The 15,367-nt window shown below is 52.9% G+C and overlaps 2 protein-coding genes across 3 annotated transcripts; one reads left to right on the forward strand and one right to left on the reverse strand.

The window, feature by feature from the left end:
- Positions 1 to 5,543: 5,543 nt before the first annotated feature.
- LOC307217817 (lysophosphatidic acid receptor 6-like) lies at positions 5,544 to 8,480 on the reverse strand. Its single transcript, XM_079979758.1, has 2 exons — positions 7,974 to 8,480; positions 5,544 to 6,674 (listed from the first exon to the last, which is right to left on the reverse strand). The coding sequence occupies exons 1-2, from the start codon at positions 7,986 to 7,988 to the stop codon at positions 5,568 to 5,570; spliced, it is 1,122 nt and encodes a 373-aa protein (XP_079835884.1). The 5' UTR covers positions 7,989 to 8,480; the 3' UTR covers positions 5,544 to 5,567.
- Positions 8,481 to 12,010: 3,530 nt separating this feature from the next.
- COPS6 (COP9 signalosome subunit 6) lies at positions 12,011 to 15,167 on the forward strand. Of its 2 annotated transcripts, none has more exons than XM_079979828.1 (10): positions 12,011 to 12,151; positions 12,271 to 12,396; positions 12,661 to 12,792; positions 13,215 to 13,303; positions 13,450 to 13,512; positions 13,612 to 13,659; positions 13,928 to 14,042; positions 14,237 to 14,329; positions 14,446 to 14,546; positions 14,990 to 15,167. In XM_079979828.1, exons 1-10 carry the CDS (start codon positions 12,073 to 12,075, stop codon positions 15,128 to 15,130), a joined length of 987 nt encoding a protein of 328 aa, XP_079835954.1. In that variant the 5' UTR covers positions 12,011 to 12,072; the 3' UTR covers positions 15,131 to 15,167. The 2 variants fall into 2 exon arrangements, with proteins under 2 accessions (XP_079835954.1, XP_079835953.1); XM_079979827.1 differs by having other exon boundaries at positions 12,023 to 12,148; positions 12,277 to 12,396.
- The last annotated feature ends 200 nt before the right edge of the window (positions 15,168 to 15,367 follow it).

The raw sequence follows: 15,367 nt of genomic DNA on the forward strand, positions 1-15,367 counted from the left end.
TCAGGGTCTTCTCCAGGAAGTCTTCTCTTCTCATGAGGTGGCCAAAGTACTGGAGCCTCAGCTTCACAATCTGTCCTTCCAGTGAGCACTCAGGGCTGATTTCCTTCAGAATGGAGAGGTTTGATCTTCTTGCAGTCCATGGGACTCTCAAGAGTCTCCTCCAGCACCGTAACCAGGAGGAGCCAGTTTTTGGAGATGGAAGCCTGGCTTGGTTTGGAAAATGAAAGATGGAGAGATCACCTTATGTGGAGATCAAATGACTTTTGGGATACAAATCTGAGCCAGGTGGAGGCTGGAGCTTTTGGGGCCTTTGGATTTGAAAGGAGTGTTGTCAGGGACTCAGCGGGAGCGCAGGGAGGAGAGGAGATGGAAAGCGAAGGGGAGCAATCCGAGGGCAGCGTAGGAGAATATGACAGCAGCCCGATAGATTCCATGAGCCTCTCCAGCGAATCGGAAGATTCACAGAAGGGGGCGCCGATGGGCAGGGCAAGGGGCGACCCAAGGGGGACACCCCAGAAGCAAGGGGCCAGTGGGGACTCCCAGAGCAGCAGTTGGAAATCAGGATCAGCTTCCCCACCAGAGCGTAGTGGGGGGGAGGAGTCCCAGGTGTCAGAGCCCACATATGCACCACCAGCGAGAGAAGATGAGTCAGGGTTGACCATGCCTCCATCGGAGAGCGAGTTAACGGTTAAGAGGAAAGTTGCAGGCTGGGCGCGTGCGCCAAGTTCAAAGGTACAGGCGAGCGGCACAGAAGGTAGCCCGGATAGGGAACCAGGTCCTAAAGCCCGCCGGAAGGAGGGGCAAGAATCGTCAGGGTCAGCGTCAGAGGAGTCCAGGAAGGATGAGACCCTAGCGGGCAGGAGGGCCCAGAGGAGAAAGGAACTTAGGAAGAGGTGGAGCAAAGCGAGAGTCTTAAACTGGTGTGGAGGGGGAGGAGACTCAGACAGGACTTCGCCGGTCTAAGGTCGGGACGTAGAGCTGCACGCTGCGGCTTTAAAATGGAGACTGAATCTCAATAAAGACTTTTGTACATAACTACAGCCTAGCGTTGGTCCTCTGTGAGCTGGGACCTGGAGGCAGCTCTGACAAGTGTAAAACAAGATTTTGAATATCCTATAGGCCCTACTTTTAACTACGGAAGTCTGGCATACCTGCTAAGAAGGAATATGACTACTGATGGGTTGGAGCTTCCCCGAGATCTGTTCTTTAACACCAAAGTCTACCAAAAAGACCGGCAGAGGGGACATGAAAGAGATTTAAGAGCCTCAGACTTAAGATCTCCGGGTTGATGGTTTTACGAGATTGCTGGAACTATTGCTAGGGGCTGAAACCGGGGAGGGGAGTTGGTGAAAGAAAATTGGGAATGTAAAATGTCTAAATTTAGATATGGGGAAATCGTGGAATGGAATTATTATTTTTTTACCCTAGGGGAAACGTTTTAAGAATAAGTTCAGATATATAAGTTTTAATGAGAAATAAGATTAAATAAAGTAAAAGTGGATGGTTAATTGGTGAAAGAAAGAATGGAAAATTACAGTATAATAAGATAAGATATAAAGATAAAAATAAGGTGAAGGATTTGCTGAAATATCTATATGAATTAGGATACAAAGAGGGGAGATGTGAGGAGGTCAAGGAGATAAGTTAAGAAAGGGAGTTATATTAAGGTTTAATTTGTTCTTTCGGTTTTTTGTTTTTTTGGGGGGCTTGTATCTTTTTTTTCCTTTTTAGCTGTTTTTGCTTTTTTATCTTCCTATTTTTATTTTCCTCTTGGATATGTTTTGTCTTTATATATTGTGTTCTTCTTTGTAACCTTTTAAAACTTGAATAAATATTATTGAAAATAATAATAATAAATTATTATTTTTATTATTATTATTATTATTATTATTATTATTATTATTATTATTATTATTATTTTATTATTATTATTCCCATAGGATAAACAGCCTTCTATGCAAGACAGAAATAAACCATGCTCTGTCTCTTTCTACAGCCTGTCACATAGCATTCTCCCTCAGCTTCTCCACTGCATTGCCACGCAAAATGAAGAGGGCTTTCCTCCCCATCCACATTTTGATCTGGCCCACATTATATTCTGACCACCACCACCCATCAAGCTTGAAAACTTAATCTTTTTTCCTGTTAGCTTACATCAGTGGTTTTCAACCAGTGTGCCATGGCACCCTGGGGTGCCTTGAATGGTGCTCAGGGGTGCTGTGGGCTACTCTGGCCTCAGTCCCTCTTTCCTTCCTTTCCTTCTCTGATGCCCTCTTGCATCTCTGCCTCCCAAAGGCTTGCACAGCTGTTTGTTGCAGCAGCCCTGGCCGCAGGCTCCCCAGGCAAATGCTGCCTCTGTGACTGGCAAAGGGGTGCTTCTCAAGCCCCTGTGGGCAGTGTGAGGAGGCACCTCTCTTTGGGGCAGAGTGGGGGGCAGATCAAGGAGCAGGGGCAGCAGCTGCAGCTGCCCAGAAGATTCCCAAGGAGAGCGGAGAGGAGACTGAGGGAACACTCCACAAGGCAGAGTGTTAGAAAAAGGTGAGAGGCTGCCAGCTCTGCAGGTAAGGGGTAACCAAAGTGAGCTCCTAAGCCCCACAGGGGTGCAGCAGAAAGAGTGTAGTTGGTCAAGGGAGCCATGGAATCAAAAAGGTTGAAAAGCTCTGGTTTACATCATCTCCCAATGTAATCCTGGAAACTTCCCCCTCCCAACTCTGGAATTGTCTTCTGCTACCATAGGCAAAGAACCTATCCATTCTGAAGGAAATGAGCCCTGAGTGCTCACTGGAAGGACAGATCCTGAAGTTGAGGCTCCAAGACTTTGGCCCCCTCATGAGAAGAGAAGACTCCCTGGGAAAGACCCTGATGTTGGGAAAGACTGAGGGCACAAGGAGAAGGGGATGACAGAGGATGAGATGGTTCTGTTCAACATCAGTGTTGTGAGTCGAGGACCCTCCACCCACACAGGATTATAATAAGACACACAGACACGTTATTTTAGGTTAATGGGCGAAATTAGGCCACAACTTTTATTGGTTACAGCATGTGACTAGTATTGGCTTAGGCATTGGATGAAACAGCAATGCAAGACTCCACCCCACACAGCCGGGAGTCATATCAGGGTTAACAACCAATGGGAGGAGCTTGTTGATGCAAATACAACTGGAAGCTCCCCCATGATGTCACGGGGGGGAGGTCGTGCCATGGCCCTAGCCACTAGCAGGGCATCCTTTAATGGAATACCCAAAGGAGGAGGGGTAGATGATGGTCCATACCCAATACTCCAACACAGCACACATATTTCAATGCCTAACCGCCACCCAAGCCAAAAGGCTCGCCGCCAATACCCTCACAGGTGCAACCAATTCTTAATACTTCTGATGATGTCTGCCAACCACACATCATCCGAAGAAAGCAGGGACAGACTGAGAAAAGAGGGTTGCAGCGGCTGTTTAAACGCATTTAGCCCCGCCCACCAGCCTGCCCTATTGGTCGGCTGGGAGGCTTGGCCTTGGCAGCAGAAGCAATCAGGAGCAGGGAGCCCCCCCCCCCAGGCCACTCCCGCTCACAACCCCTCGAAGCTACCAGCATGAGTTTGACCAAACTGCGGGAGGCAGTGGAAAACAGGAGTGCCTGGCATGCTCTGGTTCATGGGGTCACAAAGAGTCGGACATGACTAAATGACTAAACAACTAAACAACAACCATAGGCAAAGTCAGGATTTTTGTCAGGGGAGGGCAGGATTTTTCTTCGGGGGGGGGGGCAGAACCAACATGATTGGTCAGTGATCTTGGCTATGCCCATGTAAATACCCAGAACTCAGGGCAGGGCTTCCCTGGTTGATTGTTTTCATTGATGGGCCATCACTCTGTCTTTGTTTCTTAGATGACTTATCCCCAAGGCAATTTACTAAATTCAGGAATTATGGGGGTTTGCTTAAATGCTAACCCTTTACTAAATTTAGACATTTTAGGAGTGTCTTGCCCCCAACCAGCTTCCACCACCAAATTATAATGCTAGCTTGTTATGATTTATTAGGTTAAAGATCTAACAAGAACAAAAAAAGGGAGGGGAGGTGGTAGTTTCCCCAACTCTTGGGAAATGTTTCCCAAAATTCTTTTGCTGATGGGCAGTCCCACCACATGTGCAGCCCAGTCATCACAGAACTGCAGACCCTCCAATGCAATGCTGAAACCAAATGATAGGAATATATTGCCATTTATCCCACACCTGTAGGGTTCTTGTGGGTCTTCCTCTAGCAAATAAATATTTTATGTACCTTAGACTATTGCTAGTCCATCTGTCACATTGTTTGTATTTATCTGGGCAATACAATTTTGGAAGGGAGCCAGGGATAGGCCTGCATTCCATTTCCCCCCATACCACTAGAGCGAGGAAAAGGTGGCTACTTTTCCAAATCAATGACCTTGATGGGTTTGAAAGCAATAATGCCTTGATGCCTTGATGGTGAATCAAGCTGAACTCAGAGGAAGGTCTTTTGCATTTCTAATGATCTGTATAACATGTCTCAACCAAAATGCCTTGTAATACAGTTTCAGGTTTGGGATTCCTAGACCAACATGTTCCATGCTCAGTAGAATGTGTTGTCACTTACTCTGCCCCCCTCCCCAGCAAAATAAAGTTATTTAACATATTTTGCCTTTTAGCTAGTTGTTGTTTTGGTATTGTGATGGAAAGGCTCTAGAATAAAAACAGAGATTTGGGCAGGAGCAAGAGAATCAATGCCTATAGCAACCTCTATTGTATGTTGTAACCCCCTCCCCATCTTCTTTGCAATATGTCTTGCCTGAACTGCATTACTCTGACACTAACACTGTTCCCTAGAAGCACCCACCCACTTTGCTGGCCAAGATGAGGCTCTGTCTTCCACTTATTCCCCCTGCACTCATAGACAAGTGGCAATGAGGGCTGCTGGAATGTTCCCTGGCAAATTTGGCCATTCAGACATAATATTTGTGTGTGTGTGTGTGTGTGTGTGTGCGCGCGCGCACGCGCAGAATGGTCGCATCAGATGCTGAGGAAGGTGTGAGGCAAAGGGGTACATAGGCCCATACAGCACTCCTCCTTTTTTCGATCCATTAGCAAGATATTTGGAGACAGACCATCTAGCTCATTGCTCTCTGCACTGACTGGCAGCAGCACTCCAGATTTCAGGAGACGTCAGGAATTGAAGCTGGGCCCCTCTGCGTGCAAAAGATGCTCTCTTCCCCTTCTTCTGCCTGGTGTGGAAGCCCCTCCCGACCTTTGCTCTAATGGGTGTGTAGAAAGCAGGGAGTACCTGCGCCTTGTTAAAGTCTGCCTGCCACAAAGACTTCAGAAGAGGTCCCAACTGCGAAGCCCCAACACCCGCAGCAGCAGCAGCTCTAGAAACCCCTTCAAGGGAGGGGAAGTCTCTCTCTCTCTGCCTTCCAAATTCCCATCTCTTAAACTATGCTTGCGACGAACGGGCTGTGGGTGTGTAAATGCGCACTTTGACGTGAAGAGGGCGAAGGAACCTCCTCCAGGGCAGTTTAACTGGTCCTCCGACGATCAGCGACCTGCTGCAGAGCTCACTGCGCCGTGCCGGGAGCGCAGCTTTCTCCCCACGAGGAGGACCCCTGCTTCCTGGCCACAAGCCCGCGAAGTCTCAGCAGGGACGGCTGGGCGGTTTCTAGCCGCCGGCGGCAGCAGCAGCAGCAGCAGCATTTCCACCAGCCGGGCTGCCAGGCAAAGCGCTCGGCGGCGAAGTAGTAGACGAGCGGGTCGAGGCAGGCGTTGAGGCTGGTGAGGGCCATGGTGAGCCGGCGGGCCACGTAGGTGGCGCGAATGAGCGGGCAGCCGCCCAACACGCCGGCGCGACCCAACGTGTGCACCACTTGCACCAGGTGATAGGGCGCGAAGCAGACCAGGAAGACGCCCAGCACCACCAGCACCGTGCGCAGCGCCTTGCGCCGCACCGCTCGTGAGCCGGGCTGCATTCCCGGAGTGGCCAGCAGCCGCCAGGCAATGAGCGGGTAGCAGACGCCGATGAGGAAGAGCGGCAGCAGGAAGCCCACGGCAGCGGCGAAGAGGCTGACGGAGGAGATGCGCCCCCGCCAGGAGCTCGAGGAGAAGTTCTCCAGGCAAGCGGTGCGGCCGTCGGGGAAGCGGCTGGTCAGCGGGCCGCGGAGCGCCAGGTACAGGACGGCGGCGACTAGCACCGCCCACACCCCGACGGCGGCCGCCACCCGGTAGCGCAGCTGCCGGAGCCGGAGGTGGCGCAGCGGGTGCACGACGGCCACGTAGCGTTCCAGGCAGATGCAGGCCAGGAAGAGGGAGCTGCCGTACAGGTTGGCGAAGAAGAGGCAGCCGGTGACCTTGCACAGCGCCTCGCCGAAGACCCAGTCGTTGCGCAGCGCGTGGTAGGCAATGCGGAAGGGCAGCGTTAGCACGAAGAGCAGGTCGATGGCGGCCAGGTTCACCAGAAAGACGTTGGCGGGCTCCGTGGCGGACTTGGTGCGGAAGAAGTAGCCCAGGACGAAGAGGTTCCCCACCAGGCCCAAGGCGAAGACCAGGCTGTAGACCACGGGGAAGAGCAGGTACTGGAAGTCGGCGCTCTCCAAGCAGCCGGAGGTGCTGTTGCTGCTGTTCCACACCGAGCCACCAGAAAGCGGCACTGAGAGGTTCTTCGGCGGCCGCTGGAAAAAAATGAAAGAAAACCGCTATTTATTTATTTATTCACCCTTCATCCGTCTTGCTCAGGGCGGTTCACAAAATAAAAATGAAATATAAAAAACACAAAATACATAATAAAAATTAGAACAAAAACAAACCAAGAATCTCCCACTCCCTCAACACATTGAAAAGGCCAAACATGCACTCGGCGCCCTGTTCGCGGTGCTTGTTCCGCAGCTACCGCGTGTTTCTCCCTCTCCTAGGCTAACACTTCTCCCACCCACCCTATAGCTACTGTCTACTGAGCAGCTCCGAAGCAAGGAGCCACCCAGAGAGCAACCGCCTCTTGTCCCCTGTCTGTCTAATGTACCCGTCAATCTGGAAAAACCTTCAGCTGCGGGGAGCCAGCAGAGAGTGCTCTTTCCTTTTGTTTTTGTAGTGCACTGGGGTGATGGTGCCCTGAAATTTTGCCTGCTGCAACCTACTTTTTCCTCCTTTAGATGGCTCTTTGTTTTTCAGCCCCGCTTTGCCTGGTTCTTAGCTCCCCCCCCCCCCCAATTTTAGATAACTTCCAAGCCCTTTCGAAATATTTGACAATCTTGACTCTCCTTTTTAACCTGAACCCCTTTCTTAGGATTCTGCGGTGCTTGGAGATGCTCTATCAATGGCTGCTTGGCCATGATGGCTATGCTCTACCTAAATAGCTTGAGGCAATAATGCTTCCGAATACCAGTTCCCGGAAAGCGCAAGAGAGGAGAATGCTCTTGTGCCTGAATCCGGCTTGCAGGTTTTCTTTTGGGGTGTCTGGTTGGCGGCTCTTCTGTCCTAGATTGTCCCTACTTAAAGAAAGCCTCAAATCCTGACATCTCCGCATTTCGCCCAGTTGAGACTGGGGGGGGGGGGGAGGCCGTGGTCTTCTTCCTGCAGAGGACGCTCTCTCTCTCGGGGCTCACAGGCAGTCCCTCCGCGGAGGCTGATGCAGCTTTTCCTCCCTGGGGCTATGGCTGAGCCCCTTGGAAAGGAGGCGGGGAGGGGGCGAGAGGTGGGCAGGTGGGAGGGAGCGCTGGCCGTCGACGGGGTGGGACTGCCTTTCTTCCCCACTCCTGGCTGTCCAGGGTGCTGATGACCCTCCCGGAGGTTCTCGCTTCCTAGAAAGCCGTCTCCGCCGCCCTGCCCCAAGCCCCAGGAGCAGAGTTGACTCCTTCCTCCCGACGGGACCCAGGAGTCCTGCCTTCGGGGCCAAACGAGTTCTGCCGCCGTCTCCCTGCCTCACCTTGGCTCACAGCCAAGCAACCGGCGCCCCCAGTCCCACTGCCTCCTACCTCCAGGACCTCCATGTGGGTCTCTATCCGCCTGCCTGCCCTGCTGCTGCTGCTGCTGCTGCTGCTGCTGCTGCCCGGCAACTCTAGGCCCCCTTGCGCAACCTCAACCCCTCCAGGCACATTCCGGGAAGGTTCGCCTCGGACCCACTTCCTCCCCCCGCCCTCCGGCGTCTCCGGCTGGGGAAAAACTACAAGCCGCGTCTCTCGCCAGCCCCTTCCCTGTTCCCTGCATGGGGGGGGGGGGGAAGCCCCATAACTGCTATTGATTCTGCGGTTTATGTTGTGTTTGTATGTGTCTGGAAGGTGAAGAACTTAGTGAAAATAAAACTGCTGCGATCATGTCCTTGTACCAATATATGGTGCCACCGCTTCTGGAATGCTGTGTGCAGTGCCGGTCGGCTTACCTCAGAAAGGATACTGTATTGCATAGTTGGAAAAGGGTCGGAAAAGGGCCACCAAAATGATAAAGTGGCTTCCCTATGAAGAAAGGTTGCAGCGTCTAGGGCTTTTTAGTTTTTTGAAGTCAGTTTTTAAAATTAAACTTTATACAGTATACATATATTCAAGATTCCAAATTTGTTTTACATTTCTCTTTAAACTTTGACTTCCCGCCGTTCCCTCCATGCTGTTCTTAATCCCATCCCGTTTACATAACGCATTCTAATAAACATTTCTGCTAAAACGTATTTCGTATATTATCAATCGTTCATCGCTGCTCATATTTCAAATCCTGCTCGCGATTTCATCTGCTTATTTTTTCAGATATTTCCAAAAGAGCTTCCATTCTTCATGACTAGTCCCTCATGTTGGTTTCTTGTTTTTGCTGTTAGTTTCGCCAGCTCCGCATAGGGATTTTTTTAGTTTAAAGAACATTCAAGTAATAATAATAATAATAATATAATAATAATAATAATATAATAATAATAATAATAATTTATTATTTATACCCCGCCCATCTGGCTGGGCCTCCCCAGCCACTATGGGCGGCTTCCATAGAAACCAAAAATATCACACGTTAAAAAGAGGCGACAGGACAGAAGTTTATAAAATTATGCATGGCATGGAGACATGGGCGTAGCCAGGCTTTTGATGGGGGGGCAGGCTTCTGCTGCGGGGGGGGGGGAAAGAACCTCGGATAATGCTTTTCAATAATATTTGAGGAAGGGGGGGGGCTCTCTCTCGTGACCCTGGAATACAGGGGCATCCGTCCAATGAAGCTGATTGTTGGGAGATTCAGGACAAATAATCTAAAGTCCTTCTTCACGCAGCCCAAAGTCAAGCGATGGAACTCGCTCCCCCAAAAGTCAGAAATGGGCTTTAAGAGAATGTTGGAGAAAACCATGGAGGCTAAGGCCATTATAGCTGCTAGCCACAATGCCTAAGCTCTGCCTCCACAATTTGAGGCAGCAATGCTTCTGGACCCCAGTTGCTGGGGTTCGAGAGTGGAGCAAGCGGCTGGTGCGCTCGAATCTTGCTTGCGGGCTTTCCATGCAGGCCTCTGGATGGGAGGAGAACCGGATGCTGGGCTAGATGGGCCTTTTGGCCTGATGCAGCCGCCGGCCTCTTCTGATGTCCTTATGACTGACCTGTTTAGAAGACCCTCGGGATATGGTTACCAGATGTCCCCATTTCCCAGGGACAGTCCCCAGATTTACAAATTTGTCTCCAGACAAACTCCATCCCCGAAATGTCCCCAGATTTCATTTAACCTCCCCGGATTTATATTTTAAGTGTTGTAGATTTATTAGTAGGGAATGAATGTTGTGTGATTGGTTCAACGGCACAAGACACATCGTATGGGGACTTCCAGCAAGGCAAAATAGCAGGCACCACAGCAGCGAGCAGCCCCTGAAGCCAGCCAGAACCAACTGCGCTACCAGGCTGGCTCCAGGCTGCTGAGACTGCCACTGCTGCTGTCACTGCCAAGGGAGAACCGGGACGCCCGGCGCTTCAACTGGGGGAACCGCTGACCCCCCCCCCCCAATCGAGCCAGGAACGAGAGTGCCCGGCCAGCCGCCCAGTGGCACTCCGGGGCCAGGAAAACCCCGGAGCTGACACAGGGAGAAAAAAAGAGGGGAACCCCGACCTTGCCGCGTCACTGCCACCGCTGCCTCTGAGGAAGAGAGGTAGGAGAGCCCTGGGAGGGCAAGGACACATGGCCGAGCCCAGGTCAGACCTGAGCCACGGCGGCTAGCGCTCCAAGAGAGCAGGCTGGGCCCAGAGGAAGACCACGCGACAGAGGAGACCACAGAAGAGAAGAAATTACTTCTTAATATATATATATATTAAAATATTTATAATATTTATAATATTTTTTTAAAAAAGTGTCCCCGGATTCTTTGAAAAAAATCTGGTAACGTTACCTCAAGATCCCTTTCAACTCTACAGTTTCTATGATGCTATGATTCCTAAAAGAGAGAGGCGTCCCAGGCACCTGCTCTCCCCCTACACACGTGAGCTGTCTGCACTTGTGAATGCTGAAGACGCCTCCCTGCCCGCCACTCTGGGCGCTCCTTAGCAACACACGGCAGAAGCCGCTCCCCACGGCCGCTTTTGAGGCGGGAATGCCCGAGTTGCGCAAGGCGCTGTTTGCTGAGTCCGGCGCGCCCCAAAGCAGCTGCCAACGCCGGAGGAGGCAGCTAAAAGCAGCGCGGGCGCTTCCCTCCAGCCTCGCTGAATCAGCTCCCTCCCCGCCTGCTGAGCTGGCCCTGGAGGGCGAATTCCCCTTTCCGTGCAGCCAGGAGGAGGAGCTGAGGTTTCAGTCGGGCTGGGGCAGCCCCCTCTTCCCGCTCGCCAGAGCAGACGCAGCTGTCGAGAAAGAGGAACTCGCAGAGGCAGAGGTTCCCCATCCTCCCTCCCACAGAAAGAGGAGTCCACGACACGAGGATTTGCCACTGTCTTGCGACAGAAACTTTCGTAGATTATATTCCACTTTATCAGGTGCTTGAATGGTGACCCACAGTTTGCAGGAATATTTGTTCGCTTTGTGCACATACCTAAGTGCGTGTATGGGTACAGAGAGCGAGAGCGAGAAAAGAAAGCAGCGGAGAGGAAATGAAATCGAAAAGTACAGTACTGTACTGAACCTAACACTGAAGCTTAAATGCCTGCTTAAAAGCCAAGATTTTGTAGTTGTTAGAATGCCGGACTAGGTTTTGCCTGGCACCTACAGGACTGCAGCTTTAGGAACATCCATAGAAACACAGAGCAGCACAAGTTAGACTCATAGAATTGTCGAGTTGGAAGGGACCCCAAGGGTCATCTAGTCCTCCGCTGCAATGCAAGAATATCTACTAAAGCATTCACCAGAGAATGGCCATCTGTTTAAAAGCCTCCAAGGAAGGAGAGTTCACCACCTCTCGGGGGAGACCGTTCCACTGTCGAACAGCTCTTATTGTCAGAAGGCTCTTCCTGATGTTGTCTGAATCTCTTTCTTATAACTAGAAGGCATGGGTTCGAGTCCTGCCCTCCAGAGCAGCAGAAAGTAGGCTTGCTCCATCTTCCCTGCCCTTGAGGTATTTGAAGATGGCTCGCCTATCTCCTCTCAGTTTCCTCTTTTCCAGGCTAAACATCCCCAGCTCCTTCAACTATTCCTCATAAGGCTTGGTTTCCCAGACCTTTGGTCATCTTCTGCACACCTTCTGGCTTGTCAATATCCTTAATATCTTAAACTGTGGCGTCCAGAGCTGGACACGGTATTTCAGACGTGGAATTATTACGGGGGGGCACCCACCCCGCTGCCCGTGGGACTCCAGAAAAACGATCCCGGGCGGGGGGAGGGGGCATAAGGGTCTTTCTAGGCGGACAACAAATGAAAATCTCCGCGGTGCTGGGACGGCGGCTGCTCCGCCTGCGCCCCCCGCAGCAAGGGCAGCCGGGACCCGCCCTGCCTCCTCTCCTGTAAGGGTCCTCCCTCTCCCCCCTCGCAGCTGCGCAGTCGCCTTCTCTGCCGAGCCGCTTTGAGAAGAGCCCGGAAGTTCCACCACGGGATCCCTCTACCTTCTTCGTATCTCTTTGGCCTCACTCCCGACGCTCATGCGCCCTTCGTCCGTCGGGGAGATTGCTCTACGGAGAGCGCGACGGGACATACGCGGCCAAGATGGCGGCTGCTCCCAGCGGCGGCGGTTCTTGCCCGGCCGGGAGCAGCAACGGGGCCGGCATGGAGGTGGACGCGGCGGGTAAGCCCGGGAGGCGGCGGGCGGGGCCCGGCTGGGGCGGCGGGAAAGAGCGGCGGCGGCGGCGGCGGCGCCGCCCTCGGGGCCTCCCTCCGCCCTCACGACTCCCTCGGTCTCCGCAGCGGCGCCGGCGGTGATGGCGTCGGGCGTGACGGGGAGCGTGTCGGTGGCGCTGCACCCGCTCGTCATCCTCAACATCAGCGACCACTGGATCCGGATGCGCTCGCAGGAGGGGCGCCCCGTCCAAGGTGAGCGGGGGGGGGGCTGCACCCGGTGGGCTTTTGCCTGCGAGCCGGGAAGGGGCGGCCTCCCGCGGGACCCCGGTGCGAAGGGTCCTAGCCCGGCGGCCGGGGCGGGGCGCGAATGCATCTTCTGCAACCCCAAGCCGCCCGCCTTGCCAAGGCTTCCGGGAAGGGAGCGGAGAGAGACCCCCCACCCCATCTCTGGCAAAACTCGAACTCGCTGGGGCTGCTGGGAGGAGCCGCCCTGAATCCCCCCTCTGCCTCCCGCAGTAATCGGGGCCCTGATCGGCCGCCAGGAGGGGCGCAACATCGAGGTGATGAACTCCTTCGAGCTCCTCTCGCACACGGTGGGGGAGAACGTGGTCATCGACAAGGAGTATTACTATACCAAGGAGGAACAGTGTGAGTCGGCAATTGGGCCTGCCAGGAGGACGAGGGGGGCTGGCGGGGGCAACTCGCAGGACAGGCATGAGCCAAAGAGGGTCTCTCAGAGCAGCCTGGCTGGTAGCAGGGGGCCGAGGGGCCCACAGAGCCCAGCACTCTTTCTGCACAGTGGTAAACCAGAGGCACCGCCCCCCCAGGAGCTGGCAGTCAGGACCCCGGTGCAGCTGCACTCCTCCCCCTCTCCCTCCCTGAGGTGATTCCTGGCAAATGGTACTCAGGAGAATTCTGCCTCCAATAGTAAAGGTAATACAGATCCGTTGTCATATTCACAAGCAATAGTCTTATCCTCCATAACTTAGTTTAATGCCTTCTTGCAGCCATCGTAGTTGACCAGTGTCGCTCTATGCTGTGATAGCTGTTTTTCTTCCGCTGTCCTGCAGTTAAACAAGTCTTCAAAGATTTGGAGTTCCTAGGCTGGTACACAACAGGCGGCCCCCCAGACCAGTCTGACATCCATGTCCATAAGCAGGTGAGCCTTGCCCTCACCCCCTTTGCTGCCTGCTGCCTGTGGGATGGGTGGGCAGAGGCCTCTGAGCAGCCCTCCGGTTTCACTTTGCCATGGGACAGAGGCCCAGACTTCTGCTGCTCCTGATAGCACCTTCATTTTTTCCTCAGGTGTGTGAGATCATCGAGAGCCCCCTCTTCCTCAAACTGAACCCCATGACAAAACACACGGATGTGAGTACCTGCTCCCTTCCATGACTGAAACCTCAGACAGCTGCACCAAGGGACATCTGAATGAGCTGCTGTGCACTCTTCTCTCTCTCTCTCCCTCAGCTGCCTGTCAGTGTCTTCGAGTCGGTGATTGACATCATCAATGGAGAGGTAATACCCACCACTCTTGAGCCATCTCACTCTTTTTAGAAAGGCATGTATTGCAAGGACTTGGGTAGAAGCGGGCCATCTTTCCTGTATGGGAGGAGAGATCCCCAGTGCAGGAGTCACAGCTAAAGGATCCCTCGTCATCCAACCTCTGCTAAAAAATTTCCAAGGAACGAGAGTCAGCCACCTTTGGAGGGAGCCCCGCTTGCTGCCTGTGCAGGGGGAGAGGCCTATCTGCGGCCTTATTGTCTCTTTTCCCCTTTCTATCAAGGCTACAATGCTGTTTGCTGAACTGATGTACACTCTGGCCACAGAGGAGGCCGAGCGCATTGGGGTTGATCATGTGGCACGGATGACAGCGACGGGTAGCGGCGAGAACTCCACAGGCAAGGGGGGGCAATGGGCAGTGGGGCTGTTAGCCAGTTAGTGCTAACTTTGGGCTGGAGCTGCAAGGTCTCCCATGAGAGAGGATGGTGGAAGCTGTTCCTGGCCTGCTTCATGCCTCAGGGGAGAGAGGTGTTAGGGCTATTTTCAGGAAGCTTCCCCCTGACTCTTCCCCCTCCCCCACTTGTCACTGTAGTGGCCGAGCATCTCATTGCCCAGCACAGTGCCATAAAGATGCTTCACAGCCGTGTCAAGCTCATCTTGGAGTATGTTAAAGCCTCGGAAGCAGGTGAGGTCTGTGGGTGAAGCAACAGTGTCCACCTTTGTCTCTGTTCCTCTTTCCTGCAGGTGGGAAGCACCTCAGCCTCCTCTCTAACCTGTTGCTTCTTTTCCCACCCTCGCCAGGGGAGGTGCCCTTCAACCACGAGATCTTGCGCGAGGCCTATGCTCTTTGCCACTGCCTGCCTGTGCTGAGCACTGACAAGTTCAAAACAGATTTCTATGATGTGAGTGTCCTGGCAAGGAAAACTTGTCTGCTTCTTGCAGAGTGTGGGAAGACATGTCAAACTGGAGCGGGGGAGAGGAATCCCTTGTTAAAGGGGGGTAGGGATGGAGCAGGAATGTTGTAATTTGCTTCTACTTCCCCGGCTAAAGTGCTTCCCTCTGGCCTGGGGGGTTCCTGCATCTCACAGAGACCACAAAAGGAAAAGGTTGGAAATGCACTTGCCAACTTGAGCTTTTCTGGCATTGCAAGGGGTTAGACTAGATGATCCTCAGTGTCTCTTCCAATGCTAAGGTTATGGCAAAGCTTGCAACAGCCTGATCTGAGGGCAGCTGGAGAAGAGCTCTGGTGCATGGGAAGGTGGGAGGAAGAAGTGCTTCCAGGAGCTCTGCAGGACACAGGTTGTCCCCTCTGTGATCAGCCGGCCTCCTTTTGTCTCCCTCTCAGCAATGCAATGATGTGGGCCTCATGACATACCTTGGCACCATCACCAAGACCTGCAACACCATGAACCAGTTTGTGAACAAGTTTAACATTCTATATGACCGCCAGGGCATTGGCCGACGAATGCGGGGGCTCTTCTTTTGAGATGCTGGCTCTTTCTAATAAAGCAGTTTTGATGGCAGACACTTTGTGTGTGGTTCATGTCTTTGGCCTCTTTGGGGTGGTACTGTGTGTAGGAGGTCTTACAACACCCCCCTTGCTTCTCCTCCTCAATGGACATTGCAACCTCGAGCGGGCTGCCCATCCCGCCCCCCACCCCCAGGCAGAAAGAGCCCTGGAAGCAGAGAGCTGGTAGGAGTCAGCCTTCAGCCATTGGCATTA

Source organism: Podarcis cretensis (assembly GCF_951804945.1).
Source record: "Podarcis cretensis genome assembly, chromosome: 6".
Classification (NCBI taxonomy): Eukaryota; Metazoa; Chordata; class Lepidosauria; order Squamata; family Lacertidae; genus Podarcis; species Podarcis cretensis.